The 23,519-nt window shown below is 31.2% G+C and overlaps 3 protein-coding genes and 2 long non-coding RNA genes across 10 annotated transcripts in view; 3 read left to right on the top strand and 2 right to left on the bottom strand.

Annotated features, from left to right (window-relative positions):
* Nucleotides 1–119: 119 nt before the first annotated feature.
* LOC105424598 (uncharacterized) lies at nt 120–7,971 on the bottom strand. Its single transcript, XM_089079036.1, has 9 exons — nt 7,832–7,971; nt 7,214–7,249; nt 5,522–6,664; nt 5,251–5,418; nt 3,676–5,034; nt 3,441–3,497; nt 1,945–3,204; nt 544–651; nt 120–440 (listed from the first exon to the last, which is right to left on the bottom strand). Exons 1-9 carry the CDS (start codon nt 7,899–7,901, stop codon nt 403–405), a joined length of 4,239 nt encoding a protein of 1,412 aa, XP_088935162.1. The 5' UTR covers nt 7,902–7,971; the 3' UTR covers nt 120–402.
* Nucleotides 7,972–8,038: 67 nt separating this feature from the next.
* LOC148936092 (uncharacterized) lies at nt 8,039–8,749 on the top strand. The gene is made up of 2 exons (XR_016139769.1): nt 8,039–8,158; nt 8,238–8,749. It is a non-coding gene; the product is annotated as an uncharacterized LOC148936092 (long non-coding RNA).
* Nucleotides 8,750–9,333: 584 nt separating this feature from the next.
* On the top strand, nt 9,334–10,046 carry LOC148936091 (uncharacterized). Its single transcript, XR_016139768.1, has 2 exons — nt 9,334–9,658; nt 9,743–10,046. It is a non-coding gene; the product is annotated as an uncharacterized LOC148936091 (long non-coding RNA).
* A 1,003-nt stretch (nt 10,047–11,049) lies between these two features.
* Ars2 (arsenic resistance protein 2) lies at nt 11,050–19,991 on the top strand. Of its 5 annotated transcripts, XM_089079037.1 has the most exons (17): nt 11,058–11,206; nt 11,597–11,694; nt 11,911–12,050; nt 12,283–12,627; nt 13,064–13,258; nt 14,532–14,598; nt 14,690–14,937; nt 15,020–15,204; nt 15,269–15,406; nt 15,526–15,764; nt 15,909–16,049; nt 16,123–16,368; nt 16,484–16,654; nt 16,751–17,013; nt 17,139–17,414; nt 17,611–17,727; nt 17,956–18,710. In XM_089079037.1, the coding sequence occupies exons 3-17, from the start codon at nt 11,932–11,934 to the stop codon at nt 18,041–18,043; spliced, it is 2,838 nt and encodes a 945-aa protein (XP_088935163.1). In that variant the 5' UTR covers nt 11,058–11,206; nt 11,597–11,694; nt 11,911–11,931; the 3' UTR covers nt 18,044–18,710. The 5 variants fall into 5 exon arrangements, with proteins under 5 accessions (XP_025073418.2, XP_088935164.1, XP_025073420.2 ...); XM_025217633.2 differs by lacking the exons at nt 11,597–11,694; nt 17,956–18,710 and adding an exon at nt 19,091–19,991 and having other exon boundaries at nt 11,050–11,206; XM_089079038.1 differs by lacking the exon at nt 11,597–11,694 and having other exon boundaries at nt 11,050–11,206; nt 12,307–12,627.
* A 216-nt stretch (nt 19,992–20,207) lies between these two features.
* LOC105424599 (uncharacterized) overlaps nt 20,208–23,519 on the bottom strand; it is a 31,926-nt gene continuing 28,614 nt past the window's right edge. The window contains exons 5-9 of one of the 2 annotated variants that reach the window (XM_011634899.3): nt 23,227–23,354; nt 21,943–22,062; nt 21,393–21,410; nt 20,729–20,876; nt 20,208–20,314 (exon numbers count right to left, since the gene is read on the bottom strand). In XM_011634899.3, coding sequence (XP_011633201.2) covers nt 20,218–20,314; nt 20,729–20,876; nt 21,393–21,410; nt 21,943–22,062; nt 23,227–23,354 — 511 coding nt within the window. In that variant the 3' untranslated portion in view covers nt 20,208–20,217. The remainder of the gene's footprint in view (nt 20,315–20,728; nt 20,877–21,392; nt 21,411–21,942; nt 22,063–23,226; nt 23,355–23,519) is intronic. The other variant, XM_089079045.1, reaches the window with a different exon arrangement.

The following is a 23,519-nucleotide window of genomic DNA, read 5'->3' as shown; positions in this document are numbered from 1 at the left end:
ATCAATGACTTTTTTTAACTATCCTATAAAGTTGTTATGGAAAATTACAAATCGATGTACGATCAATTATCGATCATAAAACGATAATTAGAGCTGATGACGCAAATAATTATCCTGCATTATTCTGTGAAGTCTGTTTATTTTTTTTTACTGATTAATTAAAGTATGCCTATAAATAAATAATATGCATACAAAGGAGAGATTTTATCTATTTATCATTATATCAATTGCGATAAATAAACATCTCAAGTAAAAATCTTTTTATATATAAAGCTTTATATGAGTCAAGTTAAGCATTTTAATGATTAACTTTGATGACATTAATTAAATGTATATTATTTGTAATTACATTGTTGTCTGTATTTATTATATTTTAATATATTTGTCTTCAGATTAAAATAGTTAACCCTTTACGTTAATAGGATGATTTCCTGACCAGCCTGTAACACAATGAAACGGCAATTTATTAATATACGTCTGTTAAATAATTAAATTTAAGAATACACGTTTAAAAAATAATCAGAAACTTTATCGGAAACTCACTTCCGGCACTACTGCTGGCAAAAGCAGAGGCACCGCTAGAAGCCCAGGAATTAGGTCCACCCTGATTTTGAACTCCATTGGGAATTCCGCCAAAATTAGTGGTAGATCCTACAAGGATAATAAAATTGTTTATTAATTTCCAATAAATCTGATATTATCTTTAATTTATTTACTAGCTAATAAGAATTTTTAAAGTATATTCATAATATTTTCAAATAAAAATCTCCAAATTTCTTTCAGGATAACTGATAAACATTTTATCCTTGAAAATAATCTTTTCATAATCTAAATAAAATCATTTAATATAAATTCTATTTTAATTTAGGAATATTCTAAGTATTGTATAGTATAATATTTATATAAATCTTTGGAGAATTAAATTGCAACAAACCGACGACATTTGCTATTACCTTGTAAAAGATAGAGATATAAGAAGAACTGCTAAGTAATATCACTGTTAGATATCACTGATACGATAAATTAATTATGCTAATATGAGTTGTGTATGTGTGTATATCAGCTTTCATAGTCAAAGAACGGAAACGGATACCTGGAACCGGCGCTTACTATTAATTAAGATGCTGCTATCTTTGATTTATGCATCATTGTACGAAGGAACGCATCAATCACACGCGTATTTCCAATCTCTCGTAATACAAACTCGACTGACCTTGAGGCTATTTTTCTCATTGTAAGAGAGATTACATTCTTATCTTGCATATATGCGTCTCGTTAACAAAAAATGCCGCTATAATGTCTCGTAGAGACGTGATATTAATCGTGAGAAGTTTTCCATTGGTATGATCTACTTGACATCACGGGGATATAAACGCCATTAATTATAAACGCCTCGTTGACTTGATTTATAGTTGGTACTCCATTCTAATAATGTACGGTTTATTAACGCAATACTGTTACCTAATTTTGAATAACCGTCAGCATGCCTATTCGTCTTCTAATAATAGTCTTAATTTTATCATAAATAAAAAAAAACAAAGTTTCTATTAAGTACATTTAATCAACATCATTTCATCATTTTTTATAAGTTCACTGCTTGCATTGTATCATTATACGCAACTTTGTGATTCAATGCTTGCAATAATATTTTTATAGCAAATTTAAATAAAGCTTTTATATATAAGAGATATTATTTTAAATTTTCAAACAAATATAAAATATGGTTCGCTAAATTACATATTTCCGTGATTTTTAAAGATATTGCCGCGTTGATTATTTTCTACTTTTAAAATGTGATGTTTCAACTAATGAAGATAAGTTGCGTTTTTTTATTTTTTTGCATAAAATAATATTATGAATGTATTTAATATTTTAAAAAAGTCTATATTTTGATATGTAATTTTGTATATCTATCATTGAAACGTATTTTTACAAGTTACAAACCTCCCGCGCCAGCAAAACTCGAGCTAGAAGCTTGAGCGAAGGATCCAGCATAAGCTCCCGCATGAGCACCACCGGATGCCGCCAAATTGTTGCCTTCAGCTCCAGGAATACCTGCGCCAGCAACAGTATGACTTGATACGGGATTAACTCCCAGATTTCCAGACCCACCGGGAGCATTGTTAACATTTCCTGGACTTCCAATACCGGTTCCGACATTTCCACCAAATGCTCCTCCCGGATATTTATTGCCTGCGTAACTTCCACTACCAGGTGTTCCACATCCAAATAGACCCAGTTTACATTGTAATGGACCGGCTGGAACTTGAGGATTGCTTCCCGTAGGATAAACTCCATCATTATTTCCAATTTGTGGGGACACTCTGTCAGGATGAAAACCGACCTTTACACCTGCATAGCTTCCACTTCCTGATATTCCCGATCCAAGAGGATTTCCCGAGATTCCCGATCCGAGAGAACTTCCAGATGTTCCCGATCCAAAAGGACTTCCCGAAATTCCCGATCCAAGAGAACTTCCCGGTCTTCCTAATCCATGAGGACTTCCCAATATTCCTGATCCAGAAGAACTTCCTGTTCTCGATCCGTCTGGGTGTCCACCATATGACGGACCACTCAAGCCAGTAGTTCCACTTTCAGGTCTTAAAAAAGGATTACTTCCTGATATTCCCGGTTCAGTAGAACTTCCTGGTGCTCCGTCTGAATATCCATCGTATGACGGACTGCCTGAGCCAATATTTCCACTTCCAGAAGGTCTAAGAAAGGGATTATTTTTTGATATTTCCGATCCGTCTAAGTGTCCATCATATGACGGGCCACCTAAGCCACTATTTCCACTTCCCGAAGGTCTAAGAAAGGGATTACTTCCTGATATTCCGGATCCAAGAGAATCTCCTGATGTTCCCAGTCCGTCTGGATGTCCACCATGTAATGGATTACTTAGTTCTCTATTTTCGTCTCCGAAAGGTCTCTTAAGAAAAGGATTACTTCCTTCTGGGTTTTTTCTTTCGAGCGGAATCACACCTTCGTTAGGATTAATACTTCCCTTGCTACCATCCAAGAAAGGATTTCCTTGACCAATAGGCTTGGTACTTCCTTCTCCATGAGGAATTATATTTTTATCGTTGTTAATGTTATATTCAGGTTTAGGACTACTCCAATTCGGATCGAGGAAAGGGTTTCCTTTACCAATCGGTTTATCTGTAGTTTCAGTCCAAGGATGTGAAACATCACTTGGAAATCTGCCTAAATAATGAATTAAAAATTAAGATATACATAGCATTTGTATATTTCTTAATATAAATTTTTATAGGCTTAGCTTATTATAAAAGTTTTAAAAAATTTATATTGCATTATTTTAGAATGTTTTGATTACTTTAGTATAGTAAAAGATATATAGATATACATCTAAATAAAAGATATATAATTTATAAATTATAAAAATAAGAAAAATCTTCAATCATTGTACATTATCAACATACCTCCATATAAGAATGGATTTGCAGGATTCCATTGCACAGGACCTTCTGATGTTGTACCTACAATAAAGATTAAAATCTAAATTTAAGCTTTAATTATATTTATAGCTAAAGAATACGATAATATATAATATCTCTTCTATAATTTTATACATTGCTTAACCAATTAATTATTTCATTAGCTAAAATATTTTCATTGATTCATAAATACTATCACTCTCACTCTCACTTTTATTACCTTGATTAATTCCAGGATAGGATTCAACACCGGAACCAGGATATGATCCAATATTTGGAACGTTGCCATCGCCAGTTCCAGCGGGATAATATGTTTTATTAACGCCACTGGGTCCTATTGTTCCACCACACAATCCATGTGTCGCTGGTACATTGTTACTTCCTCCACTACAATCACCGCAATTATAATTCCCGCAACATCCTCCACAACTGCTACCTCGTCCGTAAGAACCTGCAGCATTTCCACAATATACATTTGAGCATGCAGATCCGCTTCCATGTCCAGGTTGTCCCTGATTTGGCCATGTCCCACTTCCGTCTCCAGGTTGTTTGCTAGGCCAAGTTCCACCTTCAGGTTGTCTGGTAGGCCACGTGCCACTTCCACCTTCAGGTTGTTTACCAGGCCAGGTTCCGCTAGCGCTTGGAAGATGTCTGCTGGGCGTAACTCCACTTCCGTCTTCAGGTTTTCTACTAGACCAAGGTACATTACTACTTCCAGGCTGTCCTCCAGGCCAGGTACCACTTACAGGATATCTATCAGATGTAGTTCCTCTTTCAGGTTGTTTACTAGGCCAAGTATTACCTCCACTATTAGGATATGTACTTAAAGGAGTAGTTCCATAAGTAGGTCTTTTACTTCCAACGGAACCTTTGATTCCAGGAGTATAACTTCTATCTCCATTGTGTGTCGGAGTTGTACCATAAATTGAAGTTGTTCCGGTTATGCTGGGAGTGCTATGTGCACCAAGAGATGTTCCAAACGATGTATTTGCACCAGCGCTTGCAGTTGCGCTACTACTCGCGATATTAAAACTAGGTTGTTTTGGTCTCGTTCTGTCATATGGAGTGGATAACGTAGAACTCGGAATGCTCACGTGACTAAGCGGAGTTTTAGTTGTAGGAAATCCAATATAAGGACCCGTAGTTCCTGTACCCTGCCAAGTGTTTCCGCCAGAACTCGGTTTGGTAACACTCGGATGCTCATAAATGCCACTTCCACCTGGAGATCCCGGCAATTTTCCAGGAGTATATACGTTACCTTGAATAGAACCAGGTGAACCAATTCCTCCATATGGTCTTTCGGTAGTTCCAAATGTATTTGTTATAGTCGTAGGCCAAGTTCCATGAGAATCAATTTCATGTCCATGTTTATTATAATTAGGAATATTTCCTGGAGTATAAGTACTACTACCAGAGAATGCTTGATCTGTTGGATGATATGGTCCATATGATGTCTGAGTGCTTGCTGGTTTGTCAAAACCAAATGATTGATCTTTCTTTTCAAAATTAGGTGCTCCTCCATAAGGACTTCCAGTACCAGTTGTTACACCTGCTCCAGCATAAGCACTAGCAAATGTGCCTGTATATATGAGAATATTATGTATATTATTTGTTTTTATATTTGCTTTTTATAATAAATATTAATATGATAGATATTTTATTATTTCTTATATGATGCGTTATGTAAAAGTTAAATTGCATTTAATATTAGTTTCTTATTAATTCTTGTTATAAAACAGGATATTTTTTATTATTAATAACAATAAAAATGTCTAATTATTATACAAGTATATACTTTGTGTTCCAGGTTGTCCGTAAGGTCTGTTCTGTGGATGACTGTATACCGGAGATGAACTACTTCCTACATGTGGTATTGCAGGTGAAGTACCACTCGGAAATTGACCACTTTTTGTCTGACTAATATCGATAGGCGTGGCGCCTGACTTGACAGGAACTTGCTTCCCTGGTTACAATATTAACATATTACTATAAATAATAAATTCTGAAAAAATGAAAAATTTTAAATATATTATCTATTTTCTTTATAAAAAAATTATCATACATACCTTGGCTACAACCCGAATCAGTTTGAGTACAACTAGATGTACCAGATGTAATACCTTGATCAGGATTCCAGTTTGATTCAGGTTTATCGTCAGGTCTAGTATTCCAATTTTGTCCAGGTTTCGGCGTTGTTCCAAAATTTCCACCGGTACTCCATGGAACACCAGGTCTTGACGTAGATGGAAATCCTCCGGTATTATCGTACCGAGGCCAATTTGATTCTGGTTTCGGTGTGACACCGAAACTTGCAGTAGGTGTACTGCCATGACCAGTATTCCAACTCGGTGCAGGTTTCTGCGAAAAGGGAAACCCTGCCGTTGGAACTCCGTCATGTTTAGTGTTCCATCCTTGCCCGGGTTTAGACGTTGCAGGTCCTTGTGAAGAAGGAAATCTGCCGGCCGGCACACTGGATCCGGTACTCCAACTTGGGCTCCCAGGTTTCGGCGTTGTTCCAAAGTTTCCACCAAAATTCCAAGAAACACTAGGTTTTGATGTAGATGGAAATCCAGCTGGACTTCCAGCTGGAGTGTCGTGTCTACCACTCCAAACAGGTGTCGATGGAGATCCAAAACTCGGAGTTGTTCCTCTATTCCAAGAGCTCGGTGTTGTACCCTCGGTTTTGCTACCATGAACGTACAAAGGACCACCAGGTCTATTTTCTCCGGTGGCTCCATCGTCAACATAGACGCCCGTAGGTCCTATCTTGTGCACGCCGGGTGGACGCGATCCTGGTTTATGTCCTTTAGTAGAACCATGATGATGCGTTTTATCAGGCCTATATTGACCGTCATCACATTCATCCCCGTTGTCCTCGTCTCCTTCCTCCTCCGGCTCGTCTCGTTCCCAATAATCGTCATTCTCCCATTTGCATTTAGAACAGTCATTACTGTTCTTATTATAGCCGTGACCTCCGCTTTTTATTCCATGATCATCGCTGGCGCCATGTCCTGAAGGTGTGCCGTAGGATTTTACACCACGATTAGCATTGATGTCGTGGGGAAAACCAGTGCTATCGTAACTACGAATTCCCTTATGTCCATCGTGAGTTCCATGAGTATTTTCTGTTTCTCCAAACACACTAGTGCTGCTTAATGCAGATGCACTAGCGCCAGATGCACCAGCATATGCACCGATTGATGCACTGCCTAAAAAAGAAACTTCACTTTTAACAATATTTAAATTAAAATATATGCATTTAAAATATATTTTTTTTTGTTTATTTATTCAAAGTTTTACATGGAAAGTATAATCAACGAGTAATAACTATCATTTTGAATTAATTTAATATTTATTCTAAATCATCACATGTACATTCATTAAAATTTTCAAATAAAATAATCCAGGTGTGAATATAATTAGTAAAGATCTGAACATGTCAAAATTTATATGATGCAGAAGAAAAATAAGCTTATCTTTCACAAGAATAAAACTAATCAGATATTTCTAATTTGTCCACAAATCATTTGTCCACAAATCAATTGTCAACACTTATGAATGAAACATTGTAAATGTTCAATAATTTATAACAGAAAATATTTCACAATCCGCGTAAAAAAGATAAAAATTCCTTCGTAGATAGTAATAATAACCATATATGTAATTATGACGCGATAGTACCAAGGAGATGACCTCCAATATTATTTATAAGGATGATTTCATTGCATTGCATACAAAGGAAAAAATAATATACATACCGGCGCTGGTGTCTTCATTGTCTGTTTCACGTGCACCTGAAATTTGAAACAATATAAGTTTATGGTTTTTATAAACTATAATAAATTAAAGTTATTAAATTTTATCAGATACCAAAAATACTTTCCCAAATAATTTTAATGTGATATACATAATTATATATGTTATATATGATTAATACAAATTATGTTATTACAGATTGTATTGTTAATTAAATTCATAAATAAACAATGCAATGTACTTTTAAAAATAAATATAATAATATTGTTTGATTAAAAGCAACCTATCCGATTTTTAAAACATTTTTATTTTCTTAATTCATATTTACACATTTTGTATCGGAATAAATATTCTTTTTTACTATATATTTTTTTCAATACAAAGCAAAAGAAGAGACAAATAGATAATAAAAAAAAAATTTATAAAAATTGTATTAAATTGTATATAATTCATTAAATTTAGTATTTAATTGAAATAATTGAAAGATTAAATATCTGAAGGACTTATTCTTTCGTACGATATATGTGCAATTGTACTTTGTGTCTTTTAAAAATTTGACTCGCCTAGTTGATTGCAATTATTATGCAAAACAAAAAAAAATAGATTTTTCAATGGACTACCTGAGCCGGCGAAAAACGAGCACGTGAGTAACACCACCACTAAAGAACACTTGAAGCTGCGGATCCACATTTCAGCAATCTCAGCAGAGGCCGGCTCACGAATGTCGCTTTACCGGTTGCCTCGTTTGCACTGCGGCGCCGATTGCCGGTTCATTGCCAAGAGTGTCTTGATCGAAAGCTCATATATATATATATATATATATATATAAGGATACCCCCAATGGTGAAAGGGACGCCGTTGGATCCCGGATGCCGCCGCGAGCAATCGACGAAGGTGGCATCCTCGGCGATCGCAGTCAGAGACATTCGTACATTGCCGGGCAATGAGTAATTATTGTTTCTGCTATTTATTACCAACAAGCGAACCAACGAGTCGGACCGCACACGTATGTAACAGAAACGATAGGACTGGTTTCAGGCGGTCCATTACAGCCGGAGATGACTGCGTCATCGTTCTTTAGGAGTTTCCCCGGGAAGCATGTATAATGCTCGTCACGTTTGTGCATCCTGTACATAGCATGCCGCGGAGGAATGCTGCGAATTTGTGCGCATTTTGTGCCCATCTCGCACAAGAGACTTCTTACTCGCTTACTACATTCTTACTACATTCTCCCCGCGTATCAATATAAATAATACTTTTCGCAAGATAATAAAAGTACTTGTTAAGTACTTGTGTGCTTAAAATATAAAATGATGAGTTTATTTCTCCTTTCGAAAAGAAAGTTACTTGTCAAAAACTTTTCATATTTTCGAACGAAATACTTGGAAAATTAAGGAATATAAATATATTTATAAATTTTTTATAAAGCACACACTTTAATCTGTGCTTTGTATCAGTAATTTGTATCAGATTTTAAGATAGAATTCTATTTGTAATTTTGTATGTAATGTTTATTTTTATGTATGTTATATATACATTTTACATGCGTGTTTTTTTTATTCTTTAAATATACATAAGACACATAAGATTATAAACAGAAATCTATTCGAAATTCCAAAAAAAATATATATATTGTTTAAAGATTTAGTATATTATACATAGTATAACTATATAGTAATTTTATAATTCTTATTGTTAAATAATTTTATATTCATTGATTAATGCTTTTCAATAATAAAAAAAATATTGTTAATTATTAAGATTCGTTATTTACTGTTTTTTATTGTTTAAAATATCATTTTCTATTGTTTAAAGCATATCTTGCGAAGTATCATGTATAAACTTAACGTAGTGATAAATCACAATTCTTTTATCGTGTACATATTGCAGCTTAGATGTACTGAAATTATCAAATTATTACTTGAGAAGGCATGCTGCTATTATTGTCGATTGCAATGTTCGTTTACGCGTTACGCGTAATTATAATTGCAATTCTCATGCAAACCACATCGTTGAAAAACATAGAAAAATTTTTTAAATAAAACTTGTCAGTTTTAATAATTTTAATAGTTTTAATAGTTTTAATAATTTTAGATAATTATTAAATTCATTTATTTTTCAAATGCAATTCTTTTTATTTCCTCGATTCGTTTATTTATATTTCTGTTCGTAAAAAGATCTAAAAAAATTTCCTAAGAATCCTAAAAATTTATGTCATATCCATTTCATAAATTCCGTGTATACTTTTCTGTCTATTAATGTATGATTAAATCTATGATTAGATTAGATCACGGGTTATGTGGAATTCGGCTTCAACAACAGAAGACAAGTTTTTCAGCGAATCATTTACATCGGAATATGTCGGAATTCTTCTCGCATTGTGTGTGTACGCGTTGTGAACTTCGGTGATGTAAATGTCGCAGAACTATGTGATCGCTACGCACGATGTAAGAGAACAAAGGCGAAATTACGAATCGTTGTATAATAATAATAATGACAATATCCATTCTCGTGTGTGTTTGTATTTTTAGAATGCGTATGTTGTAACGTTTTTTCTCTGCGTATCGATATCCCGGATGATAAAATATGATCATAATTGGGAAAAACAGGGGTATAAAAATACGCGGCCACAAATCCTATCGATGCAGAAGCATACCAAGATATTATCGAAGATTTCAATTTCCTTATTATTACCGAGTGTTACATCCGTGTTAACAGATTAATCGTACGATCAACGAAATTCACGCAATACCGGATACAGGATAATCTTACAGGATACTGACGCGCGTAATAATTTATCTGTCAAATTAAAAAGATTACTATGTCATCCTCGAGTGTTTTGAACGGTTTAATTATATCACGTCGCAATTGTAACACCCTTTTTCTTTTTTTAAATTTAAAGCAAAATTTTAATTTTGCTTTATAAATAATTTTGAAGAAATCGTGTATGTTAAGTTTCAAATTTAATACTTTGATAATTGCTGTTAATATAATTTAATAATTTCCAATGAAGATATGATCATCATTACAACTTTTATATGGAAATACGTAAATATTAGTTTGATCTCTGCTTTATATACAAAACATAATTTTTTAAAGTATAATTTGTATATAGACAAGTATCTTTAAAAATAAATAATACGATAAATGTCTTCAACATTGGGATGTATTCAAGATTTTTTCTCGAGAGAGATTATCAATTTTGTTAACACATAAACAGCAATTTTTTGCGTTAATGATTTATCTTTTTGAAAGAAGGAATTAGACTTTAAAACTTGGAATATTTTTTTGTTCTTTGTGATTGTTTTTTGTGATTGTTTTTTGTGATTTTGAATTTAGAAGATTTATTTAGGTTTTATAAGTTATAACTTTAATTTTAACTTGAATTTTTTTTAATTTTAGGAGGATATAAATCTTTCAACTTCCTCCCTTCTGAATACGTTCATGATCTTCAGTAATTTACGCAATACAATAATTTACATAAAAGAGAACGATCTCGTCTTCGACTCGAGTCTCATAATCTGTCTGATTTTTTATAAAAAAGAAGTATCAAGAGCGTTTCATTATACTAAATAAATAAATATAAAAGTGAAAAGACATATTTTATAAATCTAATTATGTTTCATGTAAATTAATCTCGAATTCTCGTATTCTCAACACGTACGTATACGCATGCAATAAAATATAAATTTAAATGAATGTTTATATATATATATTTTTTTTTTTAATTTAAATAAGTTTAGCGGATTTTCTTAATTTATCTAAATCACTTCGCTCTTTAGAAAGTTAAATTTCCCGCGTTCGTCATCGATTCGAGACAACAAGAATCGATAGTCGACTATAGCGCCGCTTCATGCAAATGGAGACGCGATCGACTGATGACGCAGGGTGTTCCGGTGATTCTGGATCTGGTGCTGAATTCTGGAGGCTATTGCGTTCAGATTTTCGTCTTGATCCATTCAATTTTATCTGAGCCTCTTGCGAAATAAGACACGGTAAGTGGAACATCTTTATTGTTCACTAATCTGCATTCCTGTAAAATGCGCGACGATTGTTTTCCCGGATGAGAGGCAAGTATGGCAGAACACTTAGAACACGACAATAGCTGTTTCCATCGCATTCTTCCTTTTCAAATGAGTTTTACGATTTTGATGTCTTGATAACGAGAATAGTTTTTGGCACTTATGCTCAGAAAAAGTTCTAATCTAAGATCGCCTTATCTAGTTCATGTTAATTAGTACTTTGCATCTAGCACTTTTTAATCCTTTGGAACCCTACATGGATACTTCGAGTACCGGACGGTTTTTATTCAAAGAAATTTCTTGCACAATAAAATACAAGTATTTGTTCTAGAAATTTGAAAATATATCTGTGAATTTTTACAGATTTTTCGAACCACTTTAAAAACATGAAAAAAAAGTCAGATTCGAAAGACCCATGCAGAGCTACATATGATGCCATTTTTTCACATGAGTCACTAAGGGTTAATATTTTTATATTGGCTTCATTCAACAGAACGTTTATTTTATAACTATTAAAAGTTTTCAAAGTTGAAATTGATTTGTTCTTTTAAATCTAAAAGAATAATTTAATCAAATTTTATCAAAACAATTAACAGGATGAACAGTCTACTGAACATAATTATTACACTGTTATATATATATATATTAAATCCTTTTTTTTTACATATTTTTTCTAGGTAATTTAATACTTTGCAAAGATGGCAGACTCTGATGATGAATATGATAGAAAAAGACGGGATAAATTTAGAGGTGAGAGAACAGAATCATATTCACGGGAACGTAGAGATGATCGCAGACGTGACGATTGGGTTGATAGGTATATATGTATATATTTAATCTTATTAGATATCAAATTATATGTTATCAATATCAAATTATATGGCAAAATTGTTATTTTACTATTTACAATATGAAATTTGTTAATGTTTCTATTCTTTTCCTTTTAATCTTTTTTCTTTTATAAACAAAAAATAAAGAAAATGTTTTGATATAAAACAATTTTTCTAATTTATTTTTTTTGGTTGCTTCTTTTGATGTTACTGTTCTAGTCATACTGATAGTGATTCTTATAGAGAGTGGTCCAGTCGTCCTAGACAACGTCCAGATTATCGGGAATATCGAGGTGGTGGAAGTGGAGGGCGAGATCGTTATAGCCCTGCAAGATCTCAAGACATGGCACCACCTTTGAAAAGAATGCGGTTCGAATGGGATGACAGACCAAGATATGGACATGATTATTATGCTGGTGGCAGCGGTGGTGGTGGTGGTGCTGGTGGTGGTGGTGGAGGAGGAGGAGGAGGAGGAGGTGGAGGTGGTGGAAATTCATGGAGTCCTGATAACTATACTTCTCACCATGGCAACCATCACTATGGCAACCATAATAATAATAGCAGGTTTGTTTGTTTAGTCTTAGTTTTCTCTTCTGAATTTTACTAGATTCTATGACAAATAATAAATAATGAAGAGAGCAGGATTTATGAGGATTCCGCCAAAACGGAGTCGTTTGACACCGAAGTTATTAGCTAAGTTAAGGTAGTATTTATTTCTATAAGATGTATAAATCTCGCTGCATAGAAAAATGTGAAATAGAAAAATGAAAGAAAATTATTATTTTTCTTTAAAAATCTTTATCATTGTTTATTATTTAAAAAGAAAAAATATATATACTTCTATTTAATAATAAATATATAAATATATAAAATATCTATTAAAAAATATACGATGTCAAACTGCAATATATCAAAACTATTGCATTTTATATTAAATAATTAAATATTAAAAGTAATACTTATAAAATATCTACAATATCTACAATATAATTATTTTCAGTCGGGAAGTAGCTGGAAATTTCAGTAATTCGAATGTTGAAACCCAGCCACCTATGATGTCATTCAAAGCATTTCTTGGTACTCAAGAAGATAGTATTACTGATGAGGAGGCGATTAAACGTTACAACGAATATAAATTGGAATTCAGGAGGCAGCAGCTCAATGAGTTCTTTGTCGCCCATAAAGATGAAGAATGGTATATTAATTTTTATATTCTTTTTCATACATATACATTTTGGGGTTGCATCATTATATTACGCAGGATTGAACGATTGTTTCGCGGCATTTTTAAAATAAACTATGAAATATATTCTTTATGTTAGTGGTCTAAAATATTCTTGCTATTTCTTAAATAAATAAACGTCATTAAAATCAAAAGAAAAAAATATATCATTATAGAAGATTATTGTTGGTTAGATGTAGAAATCTATCCATGCATGTATGCGCTACATAGTTACATGCCTGGAGGAGGACAATTTACAATTTTTGATAAATTGCAGATGCAATATTTTGTAAATAATTTCAAACAATATGACCAGCTCTCTCTATCCCTACAGCATATCGCCGTCATCGCCTTATACCTTGGGTCATCTCGCTCGTTTATTTTCTCGTACGATATTTTATGAATTTCGCGTCTCGCGCATCGCTGAAGACACGAAGTGCCTGTTAGGTAGCTAAATATATTGCGAGCTGGGCGCGCAAAGCCCAAACATTGCTCGCGTAGGCCGCGTTCTAAACCCGTTATTTATTTTTACATTTGAGTACTATACTTTGTCGACGAGAAAAACTGAATGCGAGTAAAAATATGACTACAGGTGAGGCTCCATTCTGACAATGTTGATACTATCGATCATGCTTAAGGTACCGATCGTTATGACAGTACGGACTTATAAATCACGAAACGACAATCCGCGATTAAATAAAACTACAATGTTTTAAAAGATTGCGTACATATCATAATTTAATCAATATAAAGGGTGACAGTTGTAAATTTAAAACTTACTAATGTTTTATTTTTTACGTGGGTATTTTGATCTATGCGCGCTCTGCTATATAAGTAGTGGATGTAACATACTGTGTAAGACTTACATTGTAAGTGGAACATGGGAATTGTAATCGATATGATATAATAATCCAAAATTTTTATTTCGCGGATATATGCATGTACATACATAATAAAAAGAACTAAAATCTTATATATTTATTTTTCCGTTTTCTTTCATGCTGCATTGAAAAATTACTGTGTAATGTTTTACGTATCTGCATGCATGTATCACACATGAAAAGATGCACAAAAATTTGATCTACGTTTTCATTCGGGTTGCCTTTTTTAAATTACAGAACTAGCTGCATCAAATGCAAATTTGAACTGAATTATACGTATGTGTGTTTCTGAACTTGTTTAAGATCTCTATATCGATTATTTTGCAAGCATCCACCTATCATGATTTTTTTCTATTAATCACCAGGTTTAAAATAAAATATCATCCTGAGGAATCAGTAAAAAGGAAAGAAGAGCAAGTATCAGCACTCAAGGTAAATAAAATGTATAATGTATTTGTTTTTTAATTTTCTTACTAGTCTATTTGTCAAATTAACAGAAATTTCAATTTTATTTCTATTCTAGAAACGTGTGGAAGTTTTTCTGGAGTTGCTAAAATCGGGAGATATAGACAAAGTATCTGTTGATGCCGATCAAGCGGATTCGTTGCTGCATCTTTTAGATGCAGTAGTTATTAAATTGGAAGGAGGAACAGAGGAAGATTTACAAATTTTAAATGTCAAACCACTTAAGCCTATAATAACTAAAGATATTTTGAAAGAGAAAGAAGATCAGAAAAAAAGATCCTCTACAGAAAAGAAATCTGAAAACAGGTATCATATGATACTAAATATCTTGAGAAAGATGAAATTGAAAAAATTGCATACTAATAATTATTTATTTATTTTATTTTAGCGAGGAAAATAAAGTGGACGAATCACAGCATGATGAGAAAGATACTAAGAATGAGCAAAACGCTAATATACAAGTCAAAAGCTCAGAAAAAAGTGAAAATGCAACATCTGACTCTGACAAAATGAAGGAAAATGAGGATGCAGAAAGCAAAGAAGTAGAAGAAACTGCTGATAATGATAAGCCTTGTAAATATCTAAAATATAAATCCTATATAATGATTTATTATTTATGTATATTATTTTGTTATAGCGGAAAAACCAGAGAAATCAAGAAAGCGTAAACGTACCGACAGCAATAGCAGTAGCAGTAGCAGCAGTAGCAGTAGCAGTAGTTCCTCTGGTAGTGACAACAATAAGGCAGATATAAAACTACCAAAAACTGAAGATTGTAAATATAATTAAATAAATTTATATATATTTATATATTTTTATATGCTATTATTAGAACTATTATTAGAATTCATTATATTCATGCTATTTTAAACAAATTTATAATTACTGTCACAGCTGTGAACATAAAAGTAGAATCCAGTAAAGATGCCGAAGAAGAAGATGTTAAAACAGAGAATCAAGAAATTAAAACGGAAATAGAAGCAAAGAGCAGTAAAAAGTCTACAATTGAACCGGAAGCAGTAATCGATTTAGCTAGCGAAGATAAAGAAAAGGAACCTAGAGCTTTGCACAAAACTAGCAGCATCTTCCTTCGTAACTTAGCTCCAACTATTACGAAAGCAGAAGTTGAAGCGGTTAGTTGGAATTTCTATTAATTAATAAATCTTATAAAAAAACTCTTGTAATGTTTGAGTAATCTATATTTTTACTTTCAACCATCTTTTCACACGTTTTCAAATCAGCATTTATAATATTAAATACTTATGTTTATCGAACAGATGTGTAAACGATTTCCTGGATTCTTACGTGTAGCTATAGCAGATCCACAACCGGAAAGACGATGGTTCCGTCGTGGTTGGGTTTCTTTTGAGAGACAAGTGAATATCAAAGAAATTTGCTGGAGTTTAAATAATATTCGAGTAAGTTTGTTGTGTATGTTTTTGTTATTAAAAAAAAAAAGAATCATTGTTCATTGTTATGTTTCTCGTATAGTTGCGTGAGTGTGAGCTTGGTGCGATAGTGAACAGAGATTTGTCACGACGTATTCGATCAGTGAATGGTTTAACGTCTCATAAACAAATTGTCAGACATGATATTAAACTTAGCGCTAAAATTGTTCACAATCTGGACAATAAGGTTGGACTATGGAAGGAAGAAAAAAAGGATGAAAGCATAATAAAGCAGGAAGATGATAAAGAAAACAAAACTGCTCAAAGTAGTAACGAGGTTGAGCAAGCTGTGAGTAAAATTTACATTTGCAGATTTGTACATTACATATATTGTATAAAATAGATAGAACTGTTTGAATAGAGAATTAATTTATATTCATGTAAAATTTTGCCTGTTGTTTTAGGCGTTTGGATTGTCATCTAAAAATCCAGTATTGAAAAATATAACAGATTATTTGATAGAAGAAGCTTCAGCCGAAGAAGAAGAATTATTGGGTATGTCAGGTGAGCAAGAAGAAGGTCAGTTAGGCGGCGATGGAGATAGTTCAATCGAGAGGGATCCTGTTTTAATCAAGGTAAATTAAACAAAGTTGAAAGTATAAAATTAAAGTCGAAAAAATAATTGACTAGAATCATATTTTACATATCAATGAACATGTTTGTTCTCGTAGGTACTAGATAGATTAGTACTATATTTGCGAATCGTTCATTCCGTTGACTATTACAATCACTGTGAGTATCCAAATGAGGATGAAATGCCTAATAGATGTGGAATAATGCATGTGAGAGGATGTCCACCCACTGTCAAAGTCTCAAGTGCAGAATTATCAGAATATTGTCGTAACTTCGAGAGTAAAATGTCTGCTTTTCTACAACCAGTTGCTACTCTATCCGCTGAAGACTTCGAAAAATTAGGCGCGAAGAATGCCGAAACGTATCCTTTTTTTATATATTTTTCATCTGCGTATATACATAAAATGCAGATATATAAAATATATAATATAATAAATCTGAAAAATAACAATTAGTCTACATAATATTTTCTTAATATACAAACAGTGAGGTTGAAAAGTTTGTTCAAGCTAACACCCAAGAATTATCAAAAGATAAATGGCTGTGTCCTCTTAGTGGGAAGAAATTCAAAGGACCTGATTTTATCCGTAAACACATTTTCAACAAGCATTCTGAGAAAGTCGCTGAAGTAAAAGCGGAGGCTGAATATTTCAATAATTATTTACGTGATCCAAAAAGACCTCAACTTCCTGAACATCCTGGTAATAAGGCGCCACTGAGGGATGGCTCACGCGACAATTTTTCACCATATAATTGCACTCCGTAAGTATAATAATTATAAGCAATTAACATACTTAAAAAACAAGTATATTATTGTAATGTATATATATTATAAAAACATTCGATTTTACTCATATTTAATTTTATTCATAAAAAAAATAGATGAAAGTATATTATCATTAAGCCAAATGTATATTAAGTATATTATCATCTTCAGCCAAAATGTAAACATTTTCAGATTCGGGAATTATGGTAGTGGATTCGGCAGCAACAGAGGCAATTATGGTTCTGGTTATAGTGGCGGATTTGGATTTAACGCACCGCGTTCTAATCGTGGCGGATTTAATCGAGGGCGGTAAGACAATTCTTTTTTTATGTTTCAATATTAATTAATAAAGTTTGCAAATAAATACTTGGAAATAATTGCATAATTGGTATATTTATAAGAATGTACACACATACACAGTTGACATATTATTTTCACGATTGTTATAAAATAAATTAAGATTAACATTCAAAAGGCGCTTATATCCTTGGTCTATTCAAATTAGTAGATTGAACATGGTAATACAATGTTTTACAGGGCTGCTCCGGATACTACATCAAGACCTATTGTTAGTTATAATGACTTGGATCAGCCAGACATGGATGTTTTAAGTTTTGTCGAATAATTTCCACATTAAACAATCATAAATAACATTAATATTATTACGGATTTTTTATATATCTATCTACAAAAGTTCTATAATAGATATCTTCTGGCGTAATATACATGCATTGGCACACAAAAGAAAAAGATGACGTAAAACAATCGAAAAATTATAAAATTGGCAATCTTTTAATCATGTTATTTATAATATAAATATATTTAATGCGTGTCGAGATCCAGTATTAGAAACAAATATAAAAAAATCTATCTGTGTATGTGTGTCTCTATATCTATATATTGAATATTAACAGGGTGAATGTTAATTAGATAAATATTTCAGGGGTTAATTTAAAAACCAAAATAAAAAGAAACATACACACGAAAATTGTTTAGGCTTTATTTATTATAATGATAGAGAAAGTGAATACACATTGTGCATTTAATTGAATTCAGAAAATAAAGCTTGAACAACTTATCATTTTTTTGTTTTGGGTTCTATTTACTTTTTGAAATATTATATAATTAATCATCCTTGTATATGCAGAAAAGATATTCCCCTTTTTTTAAAATAGTTTTAAAATCATATAAATATAAATTGATTTTTATATGCAAGGTTATTTGATATGGACTTGAGGATTCATTAACGCAAATTTATAATATGAATAACCAATAAACCTATTTGTGTGTTATTCTCATAGTTTATTATTTTATTTTGTCCCACTTCCGTTTAAGCCCTATGTCCGGTTGATCATATGTCATATAAAATCATAATGTTATGTTCAATGACTGTATTACATTTGACACAAAAAAAAAATGTAATATTCTTATAATATTCTTAATAATACATGTCAACAAGTTTTATTGTACAACTGTGATATATGTAGAATTTTTATTTTTAGGTACATCTTTCACACATGAATACATTACGCATCATTATACATAATGGAATAAAAAGCATATTTATATATGTAGTTTTAATAATTATTTCAGTTACATATATTTTACTAATTGTTTTGTATGTAATAGCGATATTTCTTTTATTTGTTTTAATAAGAATTTAATATTGCAGTGGCAGTGGCGATTTCCGACCAGTCATACATTATCGAGATCTTGATGCACCACGAGAACCAGATGAATTTCTCTAATATTACAGGAAGTATTAATATAAAGCTATGTAGACATCTTTTAGAGACACTTGAAAACAACAATTTTTTCTGTAAATCATTGTTCACAAATATGTATATTATATATTTCAGTATATATTTACAATTGCTAATTAACTTCTGAAGTAAAAATAAGCATATGTAACTATATTTATTTTTACTATGCTTTCTAAAAAGTTAAGACGAAAATAATGAACATTTAAGTATAAGAAAACGAGATTTGAAATATTGATTAACTTTTTTTTTTTTTTCTTATAATATATAAAATATTTATTATAAGATAAATTCAAATTGAATAAAAGTAAATAATTCAAATTAAATCTGGAAGAAATATATAAAACTGACAGATCGTGCACGACTTACAATTTATGATTCACGATTCACTATATGTGAGAAATTCATAAGTACTTTATATGGATTAGTTTATTATTCGTGTATCATTTATTACTCTCTTGAAGTGCTAAAATTATGAACGAAATTTTTCAAGGGAATTAGAGGACATGAATTAATCGATATGTATAAAATTACAAGTAACCAACTAAGAATTGCAAATATTGATAACCCTATCGAATGATAAATTTTTACTTATCTGCTACAAATTGCACATAAAGCTGCATTATGTACTTTACATATGTCAATGTTTGAATGTTTTTAAATGGCAAATAGGTTTAAATAACAAATGTATTCTAAAACATTTTTCTCTTTTCATGCACAGAAGCATTGACTTATTCAATTTGTAATGCATATAATTATTAATTGTAAACACGTTTTAAACTTAATGGCAATACAATAAAAAAATTACCAGAACTAATGTGTTATTTCTTTATATTCATTAAATATAAAAATCAAAAATAAAGGAAAAGGATATTCATATGGCACTAGATTCAATAAATTTATGATTCATATATATATATATGTATATTGTCATTTCTGTTTCTATACAACACACTATATACATTACATACATTTATTTGTATAAAATACTGCATTTGATTTTTCTCTGATTGGCAATGTTTTTCTTCACATATAAATACTAAGTAAACCGGTCTTTGCAGTGTCTCTCATCTGAACCATCTCCGCAATCGTCAACTCCGTTACACTTCATTCCTTTCGCAACACATCTACCATTTCTGTGATAATAGAAATATTTTATATGTATAAAATAGAGTATTACAGTTGAATTAAAATTTTACAATTTCTTTTTTATCTTGTTTGTAAAAACATTATTACTTTTTCTGGGATATTTTAAAAACTAATATACTAAACTATTTCTTTCAATAAGAATTGGAATATATTAAATTTTAAAATTAAAATATTCGATTTACATAACAAAAAAATAAAACAATCATTATTTTAATAATATATAAAGGAAGTAATATGTTAAGAATAGAAAAAAACTCAAACAAAAAATTAAATTGAAAAAATTAAAAAATTCTAAACGAGATTTTAATTCTGGAAAAGAAGTACCTAACTAATGTACTATATACTCTTTTTTTCATTTTTAATTGCAGCTTATGTAGAAAAATCTTCAAACATTGACTTACTGGCATGTAAATTCATGTTTATTGCATCGCCCTTGACACCCGAGAGGTTCATCCGATCCATCGCTGCAGTCTGCTAGTCCATCACAAAAGCGAACTTTCAATATGCATTCCCCATTGCTGCAAGTAAATTCACTATCCAAAGGGCAAGCTAAATCGAAAATAAAAGCTATTATTTTTAAAACAATATTTTTTTGACGATCTATTTTCATTCAAATATTTGATAATTCAAAAGAAAAAAATTTTTAATTCTGATTCTCGTAGTATCACATTTTTTTAGGATTAATTTATTCTTTCAAAGAATTAATTCTATATTTATTAAATATCTGGCAAATGAATAACAAATTTGTACATTTAATTATTCTTTAGTGTTTACATAACAAAATAAACCACTTTTTACTTGCGAGTTATGTGTAATTATATATAATTTTTCTGAAATTCTAGATCTATATATAATTGTAATAAATATAAATGCATTCTTCGAACACAAAAATGAATTTATCTCTCTGTATTAAAATATTAATTAACTAATGTTACATGGAGAAATCATGAACGATTTCACCATTCGTAACAAAATAAGTTAATAAAATTCATGCATTATTAAGGATGCAGCATGCAGACTATCATATAATACATTCATGCATTTCAAATATAAATATGTACTCACACCAACCGAGAATACGACCTACGAAAAGAAGAAAGAAAAGAAATGTGAAAAAGAGAGATCTTCTCGTCAAGCAATATAAAAGGAAGACTATAGCTGCTTATAATTTTATATAAGATATCTTACAAATGTCTTTTATCTTTGTATCTTGCAAGAATATTTAATGTCGCGAAGATAAAATATGCTTGGAAAGCGTTTGAAGAGTAGTTAAGAAAAAGATGTAAAGGAAATATCTTTATTGTAAATAATACTTTAAAGAAAATTAATGACGCTGTTTACCATTATTTTAATACAACAAAGGTTTAACAAGTGCAAAAAAGTAAAGAAAATGTAAGATACTGTGTACCGTGTATACAAATATGTGATGATAGCACTTGATAGGATTTTTCTTTTACTTTGAACTACAATCGTTTTGCATCTCTATCAACAATCTAATGAAAATCGATACTCCTCCACCATATTACTACATACATAGCGTAACATTTTCATTCATCGCGACAACATTTCGACAGCTCAAACTATCGTTACAACGATAAGATGTTGGAATGCTCACCTAACGTGCAATTAATCTCGTCGGTTGCGTCCCAGCAATCTATCTTTCCGTCGCATCTCCTCTCCAATGGAAGGCAGGAAGTCTCGTTACCGCACTGAAAATGCGTCTCCAGATTGCAGACTGAAAAAGAACGTGCAGTACTATCTGATAACATCACATTCCACTTGCTTCGCGTACTTTGGTATTTGCATACCCGCATGAAATATTCTGCAAACTCTTTTCATCATAAAATCAAGGAAACCAAGGATTATTTGGTCTTTTTGTGATAAATTAGAAATATAATTTATCAATATACAAAAATATGATTCGCTTTTATTAAAATGAACGTGTAGAACAATTAACAGTATGCAAATTAATTTTTTCTTCAATAATTGTTATTATCAAGTTGTTAAATGATTTTCTTCTAGATAGTTGTTGCGTATACAGTATTGTTTTTAAAAATAATTGTACATCTCTTTGAGTTCACAATAAATCAAATCACGATAAAACCTCTCTCTTTTATCTTTGAAAAAAATGATTTTGTATATCTACATATATTTTATTACTTATCTATTTCAACTTGGCCATGGCATTCATACTTTTATCACTTTTTATTCACTCAACCTAAATTGAATGATTTGAATTCAGCATTGTGTTTGGTTTTAACGTCAAATGTGTGATCGAAGCTGGCATACCGAAGAAAAAACTGGCAAACCGAAGCCTCGCAAATAATAGTAAAGAAGAAAAGCCGATAACAGAAAGTTATAGGTCACTTCGAAGTAGGGCAATGCCTATGTTTTAATAAAAAACAAGTCGCACGTGGGAATGGTTGTAATTGATTTATAATAATTCAAGATCAAGAGCAAACAATATTCATATTTATCTAGTTTGATGATATTGCAATAATTAATTGTATAATATATTTTTATATGTAATTAAACTTGCAATTTTCTATTCTATTCTTTTCTGCAATTATCAATTATTATCAGTTATCACTGAAAATCAAAACGTTTTTGAGCATAAGATTTCTTATTATAAAATTTATTATCTCTATTAAATAAAAAAAAATTCAGAAATTCAAGAATTTTGAATGTTGAAACAATTAAATTGATTAAATTATCGTAAAAATTACTTATATAATACAGCATTGTAAAATATTAAAGTTATTCGATACGTATTGTAAAATATTAAAGTCATTCGATTTCGTATACTAAAGAGAGATAAATTATATTGTATATTATATAAAAAATATAAAAATAAATTGTTCCAATAATAATAATAATTTTTAACTTTATTTACACTTACCACAACCGTACTCATCCGAATGATCGTAGCAGTTCATGTGCCCATCGCAATATTTCTGCAAAGGGATGCACAACTTATTGGAACAAGTCCATTCGTTGTCCAGACAATAATGCTCCATCTCCACACATCTTTAGCAAAATAAAGAATTCATTAAAATAGATAATAGATTGATTATCAAACAATTGAATTAAATAAATAAGATAAATATAAATTAAAAAAAATATAAATTAAAAAAATCTTTATGCCTTTAAGTAGATATTAATTGCACAAAACAAATAAAGTTTATCAAAATT

This window comes from Pogonomyrmex barbatus, unplaced genomic scaffold (genome assembly GCF_055798465.1).
Source record: "Pogonomyrmex barbatus isolate J1 unplaced genomic scaffold, ASM5579846v1 scaffold3, whole genome shotgun sequence".
Lineage (NCBI taxonomy): Eukaryota > Metazoa > Arthropoda > Insecta > Hymenoptera > Formicidae > Pogonomyrmex > Pogonomyrmex barbatus.
This window is presented reverse-complemented; position numbering and strand designations above follow the sequence as displayed.

Excerpts from the sequence above, each read along its gene's own strand:
- LOC105424598 (XM_089079036.1), bottom strand. The coding sequence starts at position 7,901 with ATGTGGATCCGCAGCTTCAAGTGTTCTTTAGTGGTGGTGTTACTCACG. Across the intron at positions 7,250-7,831 it reads CTCGTTTTTCGCCGGCTCAG|GTGCACGTGAAACAGACAAT; the intron begins GTAGTCCATTGA and ends TTCAAATTTCAG. Across the intron at positions 5,419-5,521 it reads TGATTCGGGTTGTAGCCAAG|GGAAGCAAGTTCCTGTCAAG; the intron begins GTATGTATGATA and ends TATTGTAACCAG.
- Ars2 (XM_025217634.2), top strand. The coding sequence starts at position 11,932 with ATGGCAGACTCTGATGATGAATATGATAGAAAAAGACGGGATAAATTT. Across the intron at positions 12,051-12,282 it reads CGTGACGATTGGGTTGATAG|TCATACTGATAGTGATTCTT; the intron begins GTATATATGTAT and ends TTACTGTTCTAG. Across the intron at positions 17,014-17,138 it reads GGCGCGAAGAATGCCGAAAC|TGAGGTTGAAAAGTTTGTTC; the intron begins GTATCCTTTTTT and ends ATATACAAACAG.